Source organism: Pristis pectinata, chromosome 9 (genome assembly GCF_009764475.1).
Source record: "Pristis pectinata isolate sPriPec2 chromosome 9, sPriPec2.1.pri, whole genome shotgun sequence".
NCBI classification, from domain to species: domain Eukaryota; kingdom Metazoa; phylum Chordata; class Chondrichthyes; order Rhinopristiformes; family Pristidae; genus Pristis; species Pristis pectinata.
This window is the reverse complement of record NC_067413.1, coordinates 25,595,674-25,616,826: the sequence shown is the minus strand read 5'-3', so window position 1 is coordinate 25,616,826 and position 21,153 is coordinate 25,595,674. Positions and strand designations below refer to the sequence as shown.

At 40.0% G+C, this 21,153-nt stretch overlaps 3 protein-coding genes across 3 annotated transcripts in view; all 3 read left to right on the top strand.

The window, feature by feature from the left end:
- LOC127574366 (uncharacterized) overlaps positions 1-1,690 on the top strand; it is a 30,280-nt gene extending 28,590 nt beyond the window's left edge. Inside the window, exon 4 of the mRNA XM_052023322.1 lies at positions 1,541-1,690. Coding sequence (XP_051879282.1) covers positions 1,541-1,654 — 114 coding nt within the window. The 3' untranslated portion in view covers positions 1,655-1,690. The remainder of the gene's footprint in view (positions 1-1,540) is intronic.
- A 3,706-nt stretch (positions 1,691-5,396) lies between these two features.
- Positions 5,397-13,205, top strand: LOC127574451 (xin actin-binding repeat-containing protein 1-like). The gene has a single exon (XM_052023468.1). The coding sequence runs from the start codon at positions 5,397-5,399 to the stop codon at positions 13,203-13,205; it is 7,809 nt and encodes a 2,602-aa protein (XP_051879428.1).
- Positions 13,206-17,500: 4,295 nt separating this feature from the next.
- Positions 17,501-19,822, top strand: LOC127574368 (LIM domain and actin-binding protein 1-like). Its single transcript, XM_052023324.1, has 2 exons — positions 17,501-17,683; positions 18,495-19,822. The coding sequence occupies exons 1-2, from the start codon at positions 17,607-17,609 to the stop codon at positions 18,856-18,858; spliced, it is 441 nt and encodes a 146-aa protein (XP_051879284.1). The 5' UTR covers positions 17,501-17,606; the 3' UTR covers positions 18,859-19,822.
- The last annotated feature ends 1,331 nt before the right edge of the window (positions 19,823-21,153 follow it).

Sequence of the window (21,153 nt, the reverse complement as noted above, 5' to 3'; positions counted from 1 at the left end):
ATCCAGCATCTGAAAGGATACATCTGTTCAACACAAACCTTTAAATGTCTATTAGATAAATATTTAAAATGAGAAAAAATGCAGGGCTATGGCGAAAGGCCTGGGAAATAGAACTAATTTAAATCCTCCTTCAAAGAACCATCTACAGCCCAATAGCTTTCTTCTGTCCAGTATCATCTTATAAATCCTATGATCACTAGCCATTTGTCTCGGCAGAAGTGCCCCTCATGTAAGTGTCAAGCAGGGGAAAGAACAATACTATTTGTCAGGACTGCTATGGAGCTTGGAGAAACAGGATTGATTTTCCTGGCTCCACTCAACTTCAAGAATATCTTTCCTATTTGATAGTGGCCACTTGCCAATATGCATTAACATGAATAAAGTAGGTCCTCCCGTAGTTCCAAAACAGACATCAAGCACCTTATTGGCTTGTACAATGTGTCAAAACTATTTCTGGTTTTACATAAGCTTTCCAGGTATCCTCAGACTAGTGGGCCAAGCTCAGTGAAATTTGTCTGCTTTGCTCCATTTCACCCCCAAAGAATAGACAAAATGATGCCTAGTTTTAAACAATATCTCAGCAGGCCCATACAGTTTTCTGCCATTGGAATTCAATAATGTAAAAAAAATGTCCAATGGTACAGGGAAGTAGTGATGAATGATGCAAATTTTTAAACCATGTCTGATAGTAGGGAATGAAATGATAAGTGACACGATTCAGAAAGATAGAATTGCAGGGTTAGCAATGGTAGGTTTTGTGTGCTGGGCTGGAAAAGTGGGCTGGATTTGAAAGGGAGGTGCTACAGTCACTATATGGGAAAACAGAGCCACAGGGAGTTGGGTGGTGTGCTGAAGGTGCTTGTTTTTGACAAGCTACTGTTCTATCCTGCAAACTATGTTAATATTTGATCAACTGTATTATCATTCTGGGCATATATGCAGTCTGGGAATAACATTCAATGAACAAGAGACACCTTTTAAAGCTAGTCATATTTCCTGTGTGTTACTCTGCACAAAGCTTCTCTCTAGATTAGAAATCAACAAGGAATATACATTACTTATGGACTTGATCCTACAACCATTTGCTAATGAGAACAGCTTCTCTCTGTTACCCTTCATAAACTCATCATAACCTTATAAAATCTCTAGCAAATCTCAAAGGAGAACAACTCCTGATTTTCCAATCTAATCCTGAAGGAGCTGAAATTCCTTTATCCCTGGAACTATTCTAGTAAACCTTTTTTGCACCGTCTCAAGAACTTTCCTAAATTTGTATCAAGTTAAATTTAATACAGCGAAAACAGACAATGCTGGAAATATTCAGCAGGTTAAGCTGCATCTGTGGACAGAGAAACAGTTAACATTTCAAGTCCATGACCCTTCGTCAGAACAGAATGCGGTGCTCTGTTTTTGATCTAACCATTGTTTAATGAAAATGAGAATGTTTGCTCCGTAGGTTATGTCTGTACAGGCTGTGTTTTCAACAGGCTTATGAAGGATGTTCTTTTCTAAATTATGAAATGTTTTTGATTTAATTTAGACTATTTCTTCTCAAGACAGTACTCCACGAGCAGCAAAAGAGTTTCAGCAGATAGAGGTAAGACAAATGGATGCGTTTGATGCCACTGAAATTGATTGCTTTGTGACTGTCTGAGTGCTCAACACTTTAGTTCTTTATTTCCTGCCTAAATGTGGCTTACAGTAGTTCCCACTTTTTAGTAGCTCCCACAGTAGCCAACCAGTTGTCACATCTGCTAATGCTAAATCAAAGAAGGGCTCTCACAGCATTGCACAACCATTTCCTATCAGTGATCATTCTTTCTCCTCTCCCAGAATTCCTCTTCCATATTTCCAACCTTATTGGGGTACAAATGCAGCAGCCTTTACCCAGAACTTCAGGACGGGAGAGTTAATGTTGTTCACCTCACCAGTTTGCTTTCTTCCATTTTCATGTTTAACAATTCCCGTAAACATCAGAACCACAAAGAGATTCCTTTTTGGATGAATATCTTGTCTTGATTGTTTAATATTCCCTATAGGAAGACAGGCTTAACATTTAGGTTTTATATTACTATTGATCGTTAAGATCGTTCCTTAAGAATGCCTCCGGGAACTGTAATTCCAGCACTCAGTAACTAATGGGCACTTATGCAAAATGAGTTTGGCAGTTCTCACTATTTCATTTTAACCTCTGCCAAAAAATTGCATCCAATCTTAATTTTTGGATAGTGGTTAATGCAGTTAGGCCCATTCTGGTAGACTGTCTGTGTCATTGTTGCCATTCAGTACAATGAGAAAACCAATGACCAAAAGTTAAAAAAGACCTTGTGCAATGCTCTTAATTCATCATGTTAATATTGCACTCTCTCTCTCTCTCTCTCAGTAATAAATCAATATTCGCCAGTTCCTCACCCTAGTGATGTTCCAATTATAATCTTTTCTTTGATACTATTCAAGTTGAGAAGGATGCTCTATTGCCTGTCCTTTTGCTGTTCAAATGGACAAAACGTGATAATATCACATGCTGACTACTAATGCAAAAGATGATGTGGTCTTAATGCAAAATGTTGTGCAGTTTTAGTGTACTTTGATTTGAAGTATCAACACTTCTGTGAGTGTGTGTTTATGTTTATATGTGACATTTGCAGTAATTTAATTAACAATATTTTAAAAGAATGGGAGATTATTGTGATCCCAAAAGGCTATTGACACCAGCTTTCTAATTGTGTTCTAACAGCGTTGCAAACACATATTGGGTAGGGGGAATCCCACTGACTGGCAAGCCACCCAAGGTCACTGGTCACCTGCCCTTGAAACGTGCTCCTTGGCATTGTACTCTACTGGGAGTCCTGCTCCTGGTTAATTGGAGAGACCTGCATAGTACAGAGCCTCTCAAGCCTAGATTTCCAGCTCGAACCCAGATAACTGTGAAACCTGGCGAGGCCCCACCTCCAGGCTAGGCAGCCATTAAAGCTATCACCCCAAATCACTCAGGCACAAGTGAAAAATAAAATTAAGGTGAAATTATAAAACAAATTCTTTTTAATAAAAAGCATTAATTGACACTCACAAATGATCATACTTATGTACAATTAAATCAGCTGGATTAAGGAGATTAACTTCTGTTTAATGTGCTACCTACCACAACTTTTTCCCATAGATGTTAATGGGTCTGCTGAACTTGTGCCAGGCTAAGCTGGCACTGGCTCTGCAGGTAGATGAGGAATACAGCAGTGGAGGTGTCCTGCGTTTGGCACTTAGCTGGACTGGAAAGCTGATGATTTTCAGTCTGTGCTCAGCATCTTCCTCCCAGTTTAAAAAAAAGTTGGTCAAAGCCAACAGATCCAAGCATTCTGTCAGTTTTTAAGCTAAACTATTGCTGGATCAGTTGAACTTGCATCAGCAACTGCCAGTGATATTTTAGGCTGCCTTTGCTTTGGTGAGAAGATTCTGGTATATTATCAATGCAAAAGTGCCAGCAGAGGATTTGAGAATTCTAAACATGAAGACCTGCCACACATCTTTGAGGAGGCCAGACAACACCAGCTTGAAGTTCCCAAAGTGTGAAACATATGGTTTAAAGAATTAGATAATACTAAATGTTAGAAAAGACCCAAACCATTGTCTTCATCTTTGATAGAAGTCACAAACTTCATTCCATGGACATTAACCCCATCCCTCTTCTGGGCAACTGCTCCAAACTGAATCACACTATTTGCAATAAAAACATTGCAGGTCAGGCAGCATTTGTGAAACGAGAAACAGAATTAACATTTCAGGTCAATGACCTTCACCATTCTGGCTGATAAATCCATTAGAATGTTCACTTATCATTGACCTGAAACATCAACTCTTTCCCTCTCCATAGCTGCTGCCTGACCCACTGACTGTTTCTAAAATATTCTGACTCTAATTCGGATTTCCACCATACGTAGTTTTTGTTTTGCTAAGAGTATGCACAAACTGGGCATCGTATCCAACCCTAGGATGAGAGAGAGACTACGTATCTGTGCCAAGACCAGGACCTCCTGTTTCCACCTGTTTTATTGTCCAGTGAATAATCACACATTTATTGCTTCTAGATTTAATGACTTCTATGCTCTTCTAACCAACTTTCCTCATTCTACACTCCATAAACATGGTCATTTAAAATCCTATTTCTTATGCCCATCGCTCACACCAACTTCTGTTCAAGAAGACCGTTGAAATCATTTGTAATAATTGGCTGACCTACGATAGCTCCCCATTCTAAAATTCTTGTTTTCAATTTCTTATATGGCCTTGCCCCTCAGTTTCTGTGATCTCCTCCCACCCTATTTGGCTGTTAAGATAATCTTTGCTCTAATTCTTTCTCTTCTGGTTTACCTTTGAATTAATTCCTTCCACCATTGAGGGCCAAGGCCTTAATCTCTAAAATTCCCTGCCTCGCACTTGTTTCAAGCCACATCTTAAAATGTTTTACTTTGATCAAGTTTTTGATCATCTACCTGACATTTCCTGATGTGTCTTGTCAATATTTTATTTGATATTGCTTTGTTAATAGCACAATATAAATGGAAATTCTCGTTGATAGTCCTGTGCTTAATTCTGGAGTCTCTCCTTGCACATCAACCCTGAGAATCTTCCAGGAACCTGCCTTGTCATTGTTCTCTTAACTTTCCCAATGCATTCACCCCATTCCGAAGGTTAGGTCCACAAATACATTCCAAAGATATTCATGCCCACAGTCTCTACACAGTTTATTCAAATTCGAGCAATCTTGTCTAGAATATGTCACTTTCACCTCTTCTGCGTACTTTGTTATTTTTTGGAGGAAAAGTCTAGGGGTAGCACAGCTAGTAGAGCTGCAGCCTCACAGCTCAACCACCCCGTCTCTGTGGTGTCCGCACATTGTCCCTGTGACCATGTGGGTTTCCTCCTGGTGCTCCTGGCTTCTTACCACATCCCAAAGCTGTGTGGCTCACTAGGTAAATTGCCCTTAGGATGTAGGTGAGTGGTAGAATCTGGAGGAGTTGATGAGAATGTGGGGAGAATGAAATAGGATGAGTCGGTGGTTGAGGTGAACTCGGTGGGTTGACGGGCCTGTTTCTGTGTTGTCTGACTCTATGAATAACTTAACTGTGCTGCTTTCTATAATGCGAGGATGTCCTCATGAGTTTCGGCAAAGCTTAGGATGGTTTGCTGTGCATTGGTACTCACCTCTCGACAACTCACTTTGCATGTTCTGTGCCAACACCACTGGTGAAAGGTATAATACTTTTCTTCTACAAATCCATTTTATTTTTAAATTGTTTTGAATTAACCATTTGAATTACACTTTGATTGCCACTAAACCATATTGCATGAAGCAAGGGTCTTGCTGATGAATCCTCATGTGTAACCTTGTTTTACTAAAGATGGCTCGGAACTTGGATAGGATCCAAAAATCAGAAATGAGCCAGACTTTGGAGGATGATTTTTTACCACCACCGCCACCTCCTGATCTGCTTGAAGCTTCTACTAAGCCAAACGTAACAATGAAAGAGCAGCCTCAAAAAATCCCACCCCCTCCACATCAGACTTTTGTCAAGTTCCACCAGCAAAGACAAATTAACGAATTGAAGAGGCTTTATAAGCACATGCACCCGGAGCTGAGGAAAAATTTGCAGGAGGTGGTCACTGAGGATTGGGCCGAAGTGCTGGATGCTGAACACACGGCTGCTGCCTTAGCAACTGGAGTCTGTGGCAACAGTGATGCAGCACTTCAAAGTGAGGTCCAGTCCATGCGTTGGATATTTGATAACTGGCCATTGGACACAATTGGAGATCACCAAGCAACTAAGAAGATGAAGGAAGAAGAGGCCATCCTCAGTGGAGACGTGAGGAGCACATCATGGAAGTTTGAAAACCAAACAATAAATGATATTAGTTCCCAGTACTCAGAATTTTCTGCAAATTCCAGTGTTGGAAAAGAGCAAACAAAGGGTGATGTCCGCACGGCTTTGTGGTTGTTTGAAACCCAGCCTATGGATTCCCTGAATAAAATCTACTCCAAGGAGAATGATCTACAAGAAGCAGTTCTGAAGGAACCTGTACAGAAAGGGGATGTCAGAGGTACCAAATTATTATTTGAGACTCATCCATTGGGTGACTTGGGACGGAGCAACTCAATGGAAGAGAGTAGCTTATTGCAACTGCGTTCAGAAGTACAGGAGCTGAAAGGGGATGTGAACAGAACCGTGAAGCTGTTTGAGACAGAACCACTGTGTGCCATTCGCGATACCGTCGGCAACATCCACCAGATCAAATCTATCTGCAGAGAAGAAATCCAACAGAGTGGTAATGTCCAAAGCACTCGGTGGTTATTTGAAACACAACCCCTCAGCAGCATTAACAGAGATTTCTCAAGAGTGAAAATCATTCGTGGCATCTCCCTGGAAGAGACCCAACAGGGTGGTGGCGTTGGCAAAAAACGATGGCTCTTTGAGACACAGGCCTTGGATACCATCAACGAGCAGACAGAGGAGGCAGACAGTAAAGCCAGTGTCAGGGTAATAGAAGGAGGAGATGTGAATAAGAAATGCTGGCTCTTTGAAACTCAGCCTCTTGACTCATTAAAAGAAAGTCCATTTGAAGAGGTTGCCAAGGAACAAATAATTGGAGGTAATGTGAACTCTACTCTGTGGTTGTTTGAGACTCAGCCAATGGAAATTTTGAAAGACAGCTTTGAAGTTGGCCACTTGAAAAAAGTTATGACGGAAGAAGAAAGGGGAGATGTGAAGCATAAGGCCCATGTGTTTGAAAGCTACTCTCTAGACAGTATCAACAAGGAACAAAGTGAGATTTCCAATAGCACCAGCGTATTGGAGATTCAGAAGGGAGATGTCAAAGCTTACAAAAATCTCTTTGAAACACTTCCCCTTGACAGTATTAAAAATTCAGATGAAATCTCAACTGAGAATCATGAAGTCTTGGCTGGAAATGTAAACGAGAACAGAGTTCTCTTTGAAACTGTCCCCCTTTATGCTATCATGGATGGCGCAGGCCACTGCCATCAAGTCAAGACGGTAAGCCGTGAGCAAGTCATTAGTGGTGATGTCAAACACTACAAGTGGATGTTCGAAACCCGCCGCCTGGATCAATTTGATGAAAGTACACAAAATGTGGAATTGGTTAAGGGCATCACGAAAGAGGAGATCCGAGCCAACAACACGGAGACAACAAGATGGCTATTTGAAACACAGCCCCTTGATGTCATACATGCTAATGTCAACAAAACAGAAATTCAGACCTCTGAAAAGGAAGATTTACTGAAAGGTGATGTGAAGACATGTAGGTGGCTGTTTGAAACACAGCCTATGGATGCTTTGTATGAAAAAGTCGAAGATAAGCAGGATTCTGAAGTGCAACCAAAAGGTGATGTCAAATCATACACCTGGCTCTTTGAAACACAAACACTGGACAGCATTAATGAGAATGAAGAACAACATCTGAAAGTCTGCAACATGCAAATGGATGATGTTAAAGGGGTCGATGTGAAGACTAAAAAACATCTGTTTGAAACAGAACAATTTGGAAATATTGCTGGGAAATTAGATGAGGCTCAGAACATGAGGTACACAAGTGAGGTGGACATCCAGTCCGGAAATGTATCAAGAGTGAAAGAAATTTATCAGAGCACTTCACTCAGTGAAATAGGTGACGTGGAAGAAAAAAGAAAGAGCTTCACATCCACACAAATGGATTCCCCACAGCCAGAATCAGGTTGTGTACATAAGTTCACTTGGCTCTTTGAAAACTGCCCAATTAGCTCCATTAAAGAAATGCCAGAAGAGGCGATACCCAAGAGTACAATTACTGATGTAAAGGGGGGTGATGTTGGTGGCAAAAGGTTTGTTTTTGAGACCTATTCACTGGACCAAATAAAAGAGGAAACTGATATGAAGGACTTCAGTTCAAGAAAGGACGAAACTGTTGCCAAGGGTGATGTGAAGTCATGCACCATGCTGTTTGAAACACAACCCCTCTACGCACTTCGAGATAAGGAAGGCCAATATCATGAAGTTACTACAGCAAAGAAGGAGGAAATCATGAAGGGCGATGTAAGAGGAACTAGGTGGCTCTTTGAAACAAAACCATTGGACACGATCAGGCCACTGGACGAAGTATTTGTGATCAGGGCTGTCACACAGGAGGACGTGCATGCAGGAGATGTGACAGCTGCTCGATGGAAATTTGAGACCCAGCCTTTGGATTCAATCAGAGATGAAGCCCAGCTGGGAATAAAAGTGGTGGATGAGATCCAGGGGGGTGATGTCCAAGCAAACAAGCGACTCTTTGAAGGGCAACAGGCAAACCAGAGATACGTGAGGATGGTTAGTGTCAGTGATGTTCAGAGTGGAGATGTCAGGACATCAACTTGGCTGTTTGAAAACCTGCCCATTGACTCCTTGAAAGGAGAAACTGAAGAAAGCACAGGTACAACAACAGTCCAACGAGAAGATATACAGAAGGGAGATGTGAAGAGATGCACTTGGTTGTTTGAGTCCCAACCATTGGACAGCCTAAAAGATTCAGACAGTTCAACTGGCAAAGAAACCAAGGAAGAAGTGACGTGCACAGATGTAAAGACTACAACGTGGTTGTTTGAGACAACACCCTTGGACACATTCATCCATGCCCAGTGTAGCACAGAAAGTACCAAGATGACAAAACAAAGTATCCATACAAGCTTGGAAACTCTCATAAACTGTGGAGCCATCAAGTCGAGAGGACTTATTATTGAATCGAGTGTGACAGGCATTCTAAAAATGGCCAAATATCAACTGGTGAGTCAGAATGATCCACACATTCTAAAAGAAGAGGTTATCGGTGGCAACTTGCAGAGGATCCTGATGCAGTTACTTCAGAGAAAGGAATCCCTTCATTCTGAAGGTATTGTGCTGAAGGAAGATGAAAGTGGAAGGATTTCTACAAGTAAGATTCAGCTTTTCTCCCAGTCAGAAGTTAATATTAATGAAGAATTTGTTAAAGAAGAAAGTACTCATGCAATTTATAGCTTTTTAATGGAGGATAGCAAAATCAAACAAGGGATTTTGATTCAGGAAACTGACAAAGGAATTGCTCAGATTACCATATATTCTCTAGTTAACCATCCCCAAAATAAGGAGGCTGAAAATGAGACAATCAAAGGAGATGTAAAGTCAACAATTAATAGTCTTCTTGCTTCAACTCAGCAGCAAACAACATCAACAGTAAAACGTGAGGAAAATGAAAGAGGAAATGTGCAACTTTACACAACATGTATTGAATCAGGGACATTGGACTATCTCAGAGGCAATCAGGAGGATTCTGATGATCCTGATATTTCCCCTCAGAAAGAAGAGATTGTACGTGGTGATGTAGAAGGTGCCATCAGGAATCTGACAGAGAGTAGAGGCCAAATTGAAAAGACAGTTGATGATATTATACCAGGTGATGTCAAAGGAACAAAGAAATACTTCTTGACAGAAGCACAGAGAAGCCAAGGTATTGCTCAGAAAGATGGTGTATTGGGTGGTGATATCAGTTCTGCTGACCAGACCCTGGGGCAAGCTGTGAATGTGGGAGTGAAAGTAGACATTGTGCCTGGTGATGTTAAGACCATGCTGCAGTCACCGGAGAATGCAAAATACCAAACAGAAAAGCCGGATAAGGAAGATGTTCTTTGCAGCAATGTGAAGGACACACTGGCTGCACTGCAGGAATCAACGTGTGATAAGAAGGGAGTGAGAATAAGAGAGTGTACAGAGCCTGCCTTTTGCCCAGTAGGTGAAGCCTCCTTTGCAGTTTCTGAGGTGGGTGCAGCAAATACCACTGGCCAGGACCTTCAGGCAGCAATGGACAACCTCAGAGAAGTTACTGCTGAAGCACATAGCATACAACAGAAATCTAGCATGCAAGGACATTTCAGGAGTAATACACAGAGCACGGCACAAACTGAGCAACATCATCACCAAGGCATTCAATGCAGGAATACACTGGAGAAAGAAGTGAAGAAAAACATACAAATCTCCACACGACAGCAAAGCAGCACAGCGTCAAGACACCAAGCAAGTACCCAAGTGACTGTCACTCAGTACCAACAACCAAAGAGCCAACAGAATACTCTTCAGGTCAGTGCCTCTGAGGGAACACAAGGACTTAAGTCATTTGTGGCCTGCTCTAATGAAAGTCAGAAATGTGAACATTTAACTGACGTAGTTAAGAACAGCAGAGGTGAAATAAGAGCTGCCTCAGAACAAGTGCAGGCTCATTGTCAGCACTCGTCCAATATCTTAGAGAAGGAAGATTGGGCAGTGGCAGATCAGGAGATAATTGTCAAGGGAGATGTAAAGTCAACCATAGAGGCTTTAAAGGATTCAGTGGCAGAGCAAAAATCTGTCGAGAAAGAGGAGGTGGTCCGAGGTAATTTGCAGGCAGCTCTCCAATCCCTAGGAAAAGCTAATATGAACGTATCCAAAGGTGATTTTAAAGCCGCCATGATATATAGAGCAGCAGGCCAGTCACATTCACGTGACCAAAAGAAGAGTGGTGTTAGAACTGTATGTAATCAGATTTCGCTACCACAGTCTGATGCTGAGTTTCCTTCTCCAGTTCCAGTGACAAAGTCCACTGCACCGTCGAACGAAGCCTGTGGTCATCTGCCTGTGGAAGGCAGCCACTTTCCTTTAAATCAGCCGAGTTCATCTGCAGTGAAAAATCCAGCTTCTTCTCAGTTTCCTCCACTACTTCCACCCAAGATGCAGGAAAAAAACATCGCATCTAAACCATCTGTTGCACCAAAGCCACCTGCCATCCCTACCAGGCACTTGCCAATGCAGGGTGGGAAACCTACACTGCCTCCAAAGCCTGAACATTTGCAAGCAATCCGTGCTGTTCCAAGTCTACCTACTCCACCAAGAAACCATGCGTCAGTCACGTCTAAATCAAATCCATTACCCCCTGTTATGTGTAAGTCACCTCCAGTAAAACCGATCAGGGCATCACTTCCTGCAGAAACCACTAATCCATCAGGATGTCAGAACATGCAGTTAGAAAAGCAACATGAACAGCTTCAATTGGGAGAAAAATCCACCACAATGGCTTCTTACACCAAAGTAATGAAAACTCCCTTGCAGTTGGCAGAGGAGAAATACAAGCAAGGAAAGGAAGGGCACAGCAAGTTAAGTGTAACACCAGATACATCATCACAAGAAATGCACCAGAGAGGAAGAAACTCCTCTGTAAGCCTTGATAATCCCAATGTCTCAATGACGAGAGAACCAGAAATGGTACCAAACAAACTGAATGCAGCAGAAGTCCAGGGATTCATGCAGTACTGTTCAAAAGAAAGCACAGCAAGAACTGAATTTCAGGAATGCAGATCTGCTCTTCAAACATTTAGTACCCAAAACAAACCAAATTCTCCTCAAATGGGCCAGCCAAACAGCCTAGAACAGAATCTAATCATAACCGAGGAGAGATCTAGTTTACCAAAGAAAGTTAAAACTGCGTCACCAAAATCCTCAGCCAGGATCACTGCCCCAAAGGGTTACCAACAGCCTCAACCATGTGCAGAGTTACACCACCAACAGCTGGTCAAAGCTTCGTTTGAACAATCAGAGTGTCAAACTGCTCAATGTCACAGGTGCCCCAACCAGCATGGGTTCAGCAACCAAGTATCAGCTACAAATGACCAACAAGTATTGTTGGACAAAGAGCAGCAGTGCACCCCACAACCAGATGCAGTTGTAATGCGAGGAGACCGACAGCAATGTAAAGAGACAGAAGATGATCGCAGGAAAAGGTTATCTGTTCACAAGGAGGAGATAATGCGAGGAAACGTGAAGGCAGCAATGGAGATCTTTGAAAACCTAAAGAAACGAGAAGAATTGCAGAAAATATTGACTAGAGTTAAAGAATTTGAAGAGGAAACTTTTAAAGTTGATGTGAAAGGTCTGAAGAGTTTATTTGAGAATGTGCCTGAGTGGGTGGTGCCTAAGAATAATGTGGTAAAACAACTTAAACCAATTGACAGCCAGAAGGATGAGAAGCAGAATCAGCCTAGAGAAGTCAAAGATGAAGTAGAAAGTTTGTCTTCGGTGGAACATGTGTTTGAAGATCTTGAAAGGGCAAGCGCAGAGATAACCTATCTGAAAGAACAGACATTGGCAAAGTTGTTACACATTGAGGAATCCATTAAAAAAGCTCTCTATTCGGTTTCCAATCTGAAATCAGAGTCTGATATTGCCGGACTATCTGGTCTATTTGGAGAGTCACTGGGAGCTGCCTCAAACTCCATCCCTGGCAATATTAAGAAAATCAGTCTGGTCTCCAGCAAGTCAAGCTCAGAAAAGGCCAGGCAATTGAAAGAAGATCAGGTTCACAAAGAATGGTTAGAAAAGTCACAGAAGCAAGCTGGGCCGTCATTAGATATTCCATCTGTTTCCACCCGTGTGAGCTCTCCATCATCTCCTTCCTACATTTCCATTGAATCAGCAGTTAGAAAACCTGCAGATCCTTTGAAAAAAAAATTGTCTGCCTCGCAACTTGAGGTGGAGTGCATTTCACCTTCTCCTCAAAATCAAGCTGTTCCACCCTGTTCTCCAAAAGTGACAACCTTTGATGATTCATTTCTTTGCAATGGATACAAGAGTGCCAGCAAACAGACTGAGACAGCAAAACAACAGTCTGTGCCAAGAAAGGAGTTTGTGCAAAGGGATTCCAACAATGAGTACATTCAAATGAGCAGAAAGAAAAGCAACAATATCAAAGCCGGTGACAGCATAGCCAACTCACCTACAGGCTGCATCTCTTTAAGTGGATTTAAAAGCAACATTGTTGACAGGACTCAGAGCCCAGTCCCTCAGAGAAGCAAAAGTGTTGTGGAGTTCAAGACAGGGCCTGATGGAGGTGAAATAGTTGGTACAAAGACCATCATGGAAAAATATGAAGAAATTGATCGTTTTGGGAATAAAATTATCACATCAAAAACCTCAACCACTGTTACAAAGCAATCTGAGTCAACAACCTCATCAACATATGAAGTAGTTCAAGCACCACCCAGGTATGATGTTGTTACTTCACCCCTTAATAGACATCTGCAGAACCAGACCAGGGCAGCTGAAGATTCACAACCCAACATCGAGGAAAATGGAGTAGTGTTTCTTTCTTTTGGAAACCCCAATTCAGCAAAGAGATCTTAGTAATGCCGAGATCTTCTAAAATACAACCACTAACAATTTGAGTAAAAAACACATACTGGGAGAATAAAGTACATGAAGTTGAAGATCATAAATACACAAAAATGGTGTTGGAAATACATAGTCCACAAGGACAGCTTCCATGGAGGTAGGATAATGTGCTGAGTGCAGGTTCCTCCCTGGGCTGCCAAAGACAGAATCACTGCTAACAAAGGACCCACACTAAGTGTCAACTTCTTGCACCAGTCAAACTGAAACAAAAACTCTAATACTTAAAGTTCCAGAAGGGCATGGCATGGCAAATACACCAGCATCTGACTGATTAATGTTTGAGGTCCAGAGAACTGAGCTTTGATGAGCAGCATACACCCACACGTCGAAGATTTTCTGTCCTCAGAGGCTAGGTTTGATACTGTGCTGGGATGGGAACCTATGGCATGTAATTTTAACTTTAGCAAATGGTATAAAACTGATTCTTTCGAATTAGCCGCTCATTGTACATCACCACCAACTTTTCTTTTCTCTCCATGAGAAAATTGGGTTAGGTGGAGATCTGGTGGCCAATTCGATATCACGCATTTTACAGCATTAGTAAAAGTTGGAATTACCACATATATGTGGCATAACTAATACTTTAGTTTTTACAAAGACTTGTAGTGTTGTGTTCAGAATTAGACTACAATTTTCCATAACTGTTCATTTTTTCTACTTAGTTTTTCTCAAGTTTCTTTTGTATTTTAGTTCTACACTTAATGTATCGGCTCCTCCAGGAATCTCAGAAGTCTTTTTTTTGCCTGCAAACTGTTCTTCCTCTTTACTGTTCTGTTTTTATTCCCACTATTTGCTTTAATAAACTTTTTAATATTTCTTCAGTTTTATCTTGTTTTGCATATAGTCTGTTTAAAGTGCATGGGGTTATTGGGGCTCTTATTTTAACGAGGCTTTATACATTATTGCGTTGCTATTTAAAAAGGAATTAATGGGATTTGGCTTGTAAATATGGTTAAACCAATCCTTTAGATAATAAAAATCAACTAACGAAGGAACAATGCTTTCCCTCTGTGAGCACTATAGGAGGGGAAGAAAATCAGCTAGGGTTCACCCTTCTGATTGCTATTCAGTGATCCATGCTATTGATAATGAACTGGGGACCTCCATCTCCACACTTAACTTCTATGTCTATGCTTCCTTATGAGAATGGGCATTTGATTTGAGGGTACTATGATACAGCAGCAGAGGCAGTTCAGATTGCTCTCAAGGAATACCATTTGCCAAACTTACATGCAGAACAAACCTTTTGGTTAGTGGTACTTTTGTCTGTGAGTCAAATCGATTAGTGTTAAAAATCTATCCCAGAAGGCTTGGGGAGTGGGTATCAAAGTTCTCCCTCTTAATTCTGGATTAGTACCCAGCAGGAAACTTCCATCTGATGGGGTGTGCTTTGTATGGGATTGTGGGATCCCATAAATTCCCCCTCTGCCTTGAAGGATCACTACCCTAGCAGCTGGAGAAAAGATGGTTATAGGCATGGAAGGGACATCTTTCCAGTAATTCAAGAAAAAGCTAACTGCAGTTAAATTTAAATTGTGCAGCTTAGGTAACAGTTGGAGACATGCAGCACCTCTCCCAGAAGCTAAATCATCGGGTATAGAGAGGGCTGCATCATTATCTCCACCTTAAATTAACTTCTGGTTGGTTTCAAATGTGCTTACAAAGTTTAAAGCTTGTGGATCTTTAACGTCCTGGAGTTAATCTCCACACACGACAGAAGAACTATGAAACTTCCTTCTCTGGGTCAGGAATCAATGCTGAATTTATATTCAGTTCTTTGAAATCTTCAACACATACACACATTGCAATACTACCTACTTTATCTTCATTAAAAATGAATAAACAGCCATCATTCTCAGCATAATTTGCAACACTCTGCATTGGAACCATTAATTGGAACACTGGCCTTTATTTTTCATATCATCTATACTGCAGTATTTTAATCAAACAACCTTTGAAAGTCTAGAAACATCACTGATTGCAATATATTCATCAGCCGTCTGTTATTTACCAAAAAAGGCATTTTGTAAAATGTTTCCTGAAAAGAATCTAATTTGCATTTGAGTGAATCAATATGTTACGTGAAAGGATTTTTCTTCCTCAAAACAGTGAGGGTCTTAAATGTGGAAGTCTGATATCATGCATTTATTTAGCATCTAGCACATGCAATCCAATTTGAACACAAAAAGCAGTACTTAACAACAGAATCAAATACATTGGCAGGGGATTCAGCATTACAATTCTGAATTAAATATCTTGGTCCTTAAGTAATCTTTAAAAATTGTATGTTTTTATATATTTATCTTATTCCTTCCATATGACAAGCCACATAAAACTGCATTATGTAATTACGCAGATGTTAAAATATAACTTCAGTTAACTTGAAATTGACAACAATAACTTTATATTTCCATGTTTGCCAAGCTAACAGGATTTATTAACTTATTTATGGCTTCACTCATTCCATACAATTATATTACGCCAAATGAAATACAACTTTGTTCCTGTAGTTTCTGTACAAGTAAACAAGAATGATGCCCTGTGTTTCTTGCAAAACTAACTGTTAGCCCCAAATTTCCTTGTATTCTAATTGCTTCAGTTTCATTCTCCTGAATTTCAACTCATTTTCATCATAAGAATATTAATTAACAGGGGTAAACTATGTGACCACTGAAATTTAACAAAACCAAGGTTAATCTTGTACCTCAACTCTACTTTCTAGCCCAATTCCCATTTCTCTCGAGTCTCCTGAATTCCATAAATCTATTGATTTCAGTCTTAAATAACCTTAATATCTGAGCATTCACCACCCTTCTGATATTGAATTTCAAAACAAAAGTTGCCACTCTCCTTGTAAAAGAATGACTTACCAGTCTTAAATATCCTGAGTTATGCCCGATTTAAGGTCTCTTTGGAAAAAGTAAACTCTCTCAGCATCCACTTTGTCAAACCTTTCCCGGATATTATATTCTTCGGTGAGATCAAAGTTCATTCTGCTAAAACTGAAGGAATGTACATCTATTCTTGTCAATCTTTCCTCATGAGACCACCCCTCTGCAATGGTACAAAGTACTGCAGGCAAGGTCTCACCAAAGTCCTGTTCGATTATAGTACAAAACCAAGGATCTTTTGCTCAATCTTGTTTGCAATAAAGTTCAGCAAGCAATTAAATAAGCAAATAGCATGCTGCACCTACATTCTAACTTTATGGTCCATATGCATGGAGACCCAAATCTCCGAACAATAACACTTAATAGTTGCATTGTTTCAAAAATTCTATTTTCCTTCTTTCAACCAGCACAAATAGCCTCATATTTACTTTCATTACACTCCATAGGTTACTTCCTTGCCCACTCACTCTGTATCCCTTTGTAATGTCATTGTTAACACCTCTCAGCTTACTTTCCCACCTAACTTTTTATTGCCTGACTTGATTGCATTAGATTTGTTCCTTCCATGTAAACTAGTAATAAGGATTATTAATAGCTGAAGGTCAAGCACTGGTCTGCTAATTATAGTCTGCCAATCTGAAAATATCTAATTTACTCCTACTCCATACATGTCCATACATCAGAACTAAATCAGCAAATGGTAGAGACAAGCTGTAGACAAGCAGCACCTCTTCCCAAAACTATTTAGCATATCAGTTACTTTAAATTAATTTCAGGTTGGGTTTAAGAGTGCCCACAACGTTCAAAGTTGTAGGTTAAAGATACTGGTCTCCATGTATGGACAAGCAGAAGAGATTTGAAACTTCATCCTTTGGGTCAGGCATTAACTCTGAATTTACACTCAGTCCCATGTACATTGTATTCATATATTGAGACTTTTGATTCTACCTAATTCCTCCTCCTCAAACAGCCCCTTAGGATTGAGGATGATTTGACTCCTCTCCTGTTCTGTGGCTTCTGAGGTGACTGATGAGGCCAACATGAGATGTGCAGAATCTGTCACAGGTGGGACAGGAGTTGCTTGATAGGACAGGTGGGTGGGTAGTTTGGGACCTATTTTCTTGGCTCAAAGATGAGACTGACAAACCACAGGGCTGCAACATGTATGAAAACCCACCTACCAACCTACAAGAAGTAAATCAGATAAAAAGAGGTATGGTTATGGAACAGAAAGTGACAGCTTTGTACATGAACATGATTCCCAGTCCTGAAAACATGATCCTGTCTCATTGGGTTGGGTTTGAGTCAAGGATCATGTTATGACATATAGGGAAGCAGTCATAATTCTTAGCTAATTCTAAGGCCAGCAGTCATTAGGTGTATGCTTCTGACAAAGATCTTGTATTAGTTCCAGTCTCCGAGTAGGGAATTCTGTGCTGCATGTCGAGGCCCAGTTTATCACATGGAACGCCTGGCCACAGACAGACTCGTCTTCCACCATTCCTGCTTCCGTTGCAAGCGCTGCAGGCTCAAGTTGAAGTGAGTGTTTTTAAAAATAGCATTGATTTTATCATTAACCTGCAATGTTATTTTTTATTATTATCTAATTTCAAATCATTCCAATAAAATTGTCTTGATTTTACTATAAATTTTATATGCTCCCTGTCTCTATCCTTGTAAGATCATGAGCAAATATTTGATAATATACTAAGTATTTCTTAAAGGAGCAACAGCATAGTTGTGAAAGGACTTAAAAGTGTCAAAAACTCAATGATGCAACTTGTGACACAAAACTATTGTCTAACAGTCAATGGCACACAGGCAATAAATTGGACGGTTTGGCAGTGGAAATGTTTTTTTATATATGAGAAGGTATTGAGGTCTTTTCTCCGGTCTCTACCCTGAACACAATGTCCTTCTACAGGGAAGGCCAGTGGCTATCTCTTCCTCATCCACTGCATGTCAATGATAAGACTCCTATAACTGTTGTTATTTCCACCAACCTCAGCGACTACCTGGAGAAGGCTGGTGTCTCTCTTACATATCTCAAATTCAATTATATTAGATATTCCAGCTCTGATGTTAATCTTAATAGGAACAGTCAGGTCTGATGCCAGTTTTATACTCAAACCAATTTTAATCCCAACTGAAGCTGATGAAAAATAAAATTAGATAACACATAATTGGGCATCCAACCAGAATTATCCTTAAACCACATCAGATCAGGTTAGAACCAATGGCTCTGATTCCCAGTATGTGTTAAATTTAATAAGCTGTATTTAATTAACACTACATGACCTAACAGTTTACTTTCCTTGTTGTGATGTAAGGTATTATTCTTCTTTTGCAGCCTCCTTAACTTTGTGCCAGTGCAGGATGAATTTTATTGCAGGGCTCACTATGACAGGCAATGCAAGGCGAAACACAATTACATTGAAGACTTTGACCTTAATCATTGTGAAGAGCTTTTGCTATCAAAGAACACTAATTGCAGCCAAACTGAAAATAATCTACAAATTGAGGAAAATGGTAAGTTAGAAGATGCAAAAGGGAAATTAGACCTTGTACCTAATGCCGTGCAACCCAACTTGGAAGGTGTGGGCAGGATTTCTGAGCCCGCTGAAAGAAGCAAATCTGGTATGAAGAACAGTACAAGGTCAGTGCCAATAGCAAAACTCAGAATTAGCTGGCCTCCTCCAAAAACAGCAGACTAGAGAAGTATGCCACCCCTCAAATCTTCTAAATCTGAATAACTTCATTCATGTAGAGACATTCACAACCCTTTAAATCAATTCATTTGGGTAAAAGGAGGGAGGGAAGAACATCAACCCACTCACAGAGACTGTTTAAACAGAGAACATGAAATCATTGCAGATGAACTAAATGAAAGAGCAGACCCCATGTCTGGGGATCTGAATGAAAACAGGCACCAAGAACCCAAGTCTCATGGAACGAAAGAAGATGTTTGAGTGGGGTGATGCCACTGCACCCTATGATCAGTAGTAAATAGTGAAATAGACAAAATAAAGGGATTTGCATTTGAAGATAATTATGTGAGCAAAAGGCCTGACTGCTTTTCAGAGGTAAGCAGAGATACAGAAAAAAAGAGCTTTAAATCATTGATGGTAAAATCTGCGTTACGCATTGCAGAGAAATTAAATGAAAATTGGAACAGCTTGAAGCAAATGAACCAAACAAAATAGCAGTGACTAAAGAATTTCATTTAGACAAATAAAGGGTTCAAATATCTTCATATGCAAAGACTGATGATGGAAAACAGACTCTCAAAAGAACTGAAATAAATGTTTGAACATAATTTTGAAAAGAGGGATATGAATAAAAGCCCAGCTTCTCTCAACCAGGAAAGGCCTACAAATGAGAAACAGGCTCACAGAAATTTGAGTTTCATAATGTCAGTAACGCTAATCGAGAAAAGTTTCTAAATTGTGCCAAACTGCAAGGAACAATAGAAAAGCTGCAAGGGAAATTAATTCAGACAATCATACAATCATACATTTTACTGACAAGACAGTAGAAAGGAGCACTGATGACTTGCAGAAGAAAGAATCAATTTCAACTACAGAGAGCCAGCTCCTTGAATTTGCTGTAACACCATATTGCCTAGACTCAGATGTAAAGAGGGCAGTGATAGTACTGAATCCCACGATTTGCTAACCACGGGCAATCATTATGAATAGTTAGATGACAAATCTTCTGAAAAAGATAAAGGAGATGAAGAATTCATCAAGATGGAACATGAGGATGTTTCCACATGAATCAGTGTTATGACTGAACAAGCTACAGGTACTATGGATACCTGCCAACTCCATGGAGCCATTTAATTAATACTCAAAGAATGAACATTCATAATGAATATCTTGGAATATAGATATGCACCAATTCCAATTTCCTAATGTTTTATACCAAGAAAATTAGAAAAACGAATTCTGAAATAGACCAAATTATGAAAAGAAATATACAGAATAGGAGGGAATTGTAAAGATTACAATCAAATGTAAGATGAGGTTTTCAATAGTGAATGAAGATGGTAAAATTACCATTTTATTCATTGAAGAGCAAATTGTAGGAGTCTTAACGTTTTAGAATTAAAATGAAATAGAATGTACTAGATCTCATTGACACAAATAATCCTTCTGATGTGGGAAGACGATGGGACATTGAACTAGAAGAAACATACAAAATCATCATGAATCAGTAAAAGTTCATTTTCTAACTTGTTTCAAACAACAAAAGGATATTCAAGAAATCAACATTAGAGACTGCAAATTCAAACAAACCCAATTCTCAGACAGGTGGCTGAATTGAACAAGAACAAAACGAAAGCAGTCGTACCTCCAACAGAACCTTCAAAAGTAGTTCAAGTTAATGAACACAGCACCACCTCTATTACGTTTTGATGGTGGGCCTTGTGCAATCCAGAAGTATAATCCCCCTTCCCTTGCAGTTGTGGAGAGACTGTTGCCAGCAATGCTCACAGTAAAAGAAAATGGAGGAAATAGCTGAAGTTATTGAAGACAATATTCTTACCAGAGTAACCAGGAATATGATGGGATTTCTTTGGAAGGGTGCATAATATTTGTCTGATGTCTTGCTCAGGCTGATTTCTCTAGCATTCATTTTTTGATCTATTTTAGTTTCAAGTGGACATAATTTGAAATCAGGCCTGGTACTTATAAAGAGATGATTATTTAAAAACAACCAGATTTAAATCTTTTGAAGCTTTAGATTACACATAATAAAGTCATTGGCCTTTTTTGTGCACAGTATAAAGACAAACCAGGTTTAGAGTCATAAGAGTGGTACAGCAGGGAAACAGGCCCTTTGGCCTGACTTGTCAATGCCAACCAAAATGCCTATCTACACTAATCCCATTTTCCTGCATTTGGCCCATATCTCTCTATTCCTTTCCTATCTATCCTATCCATGTACCTGTCCAAAAAATGTGTGATTGTACCTGCCTCTACCACCTCCTCTGGCAGCTTTCTGTT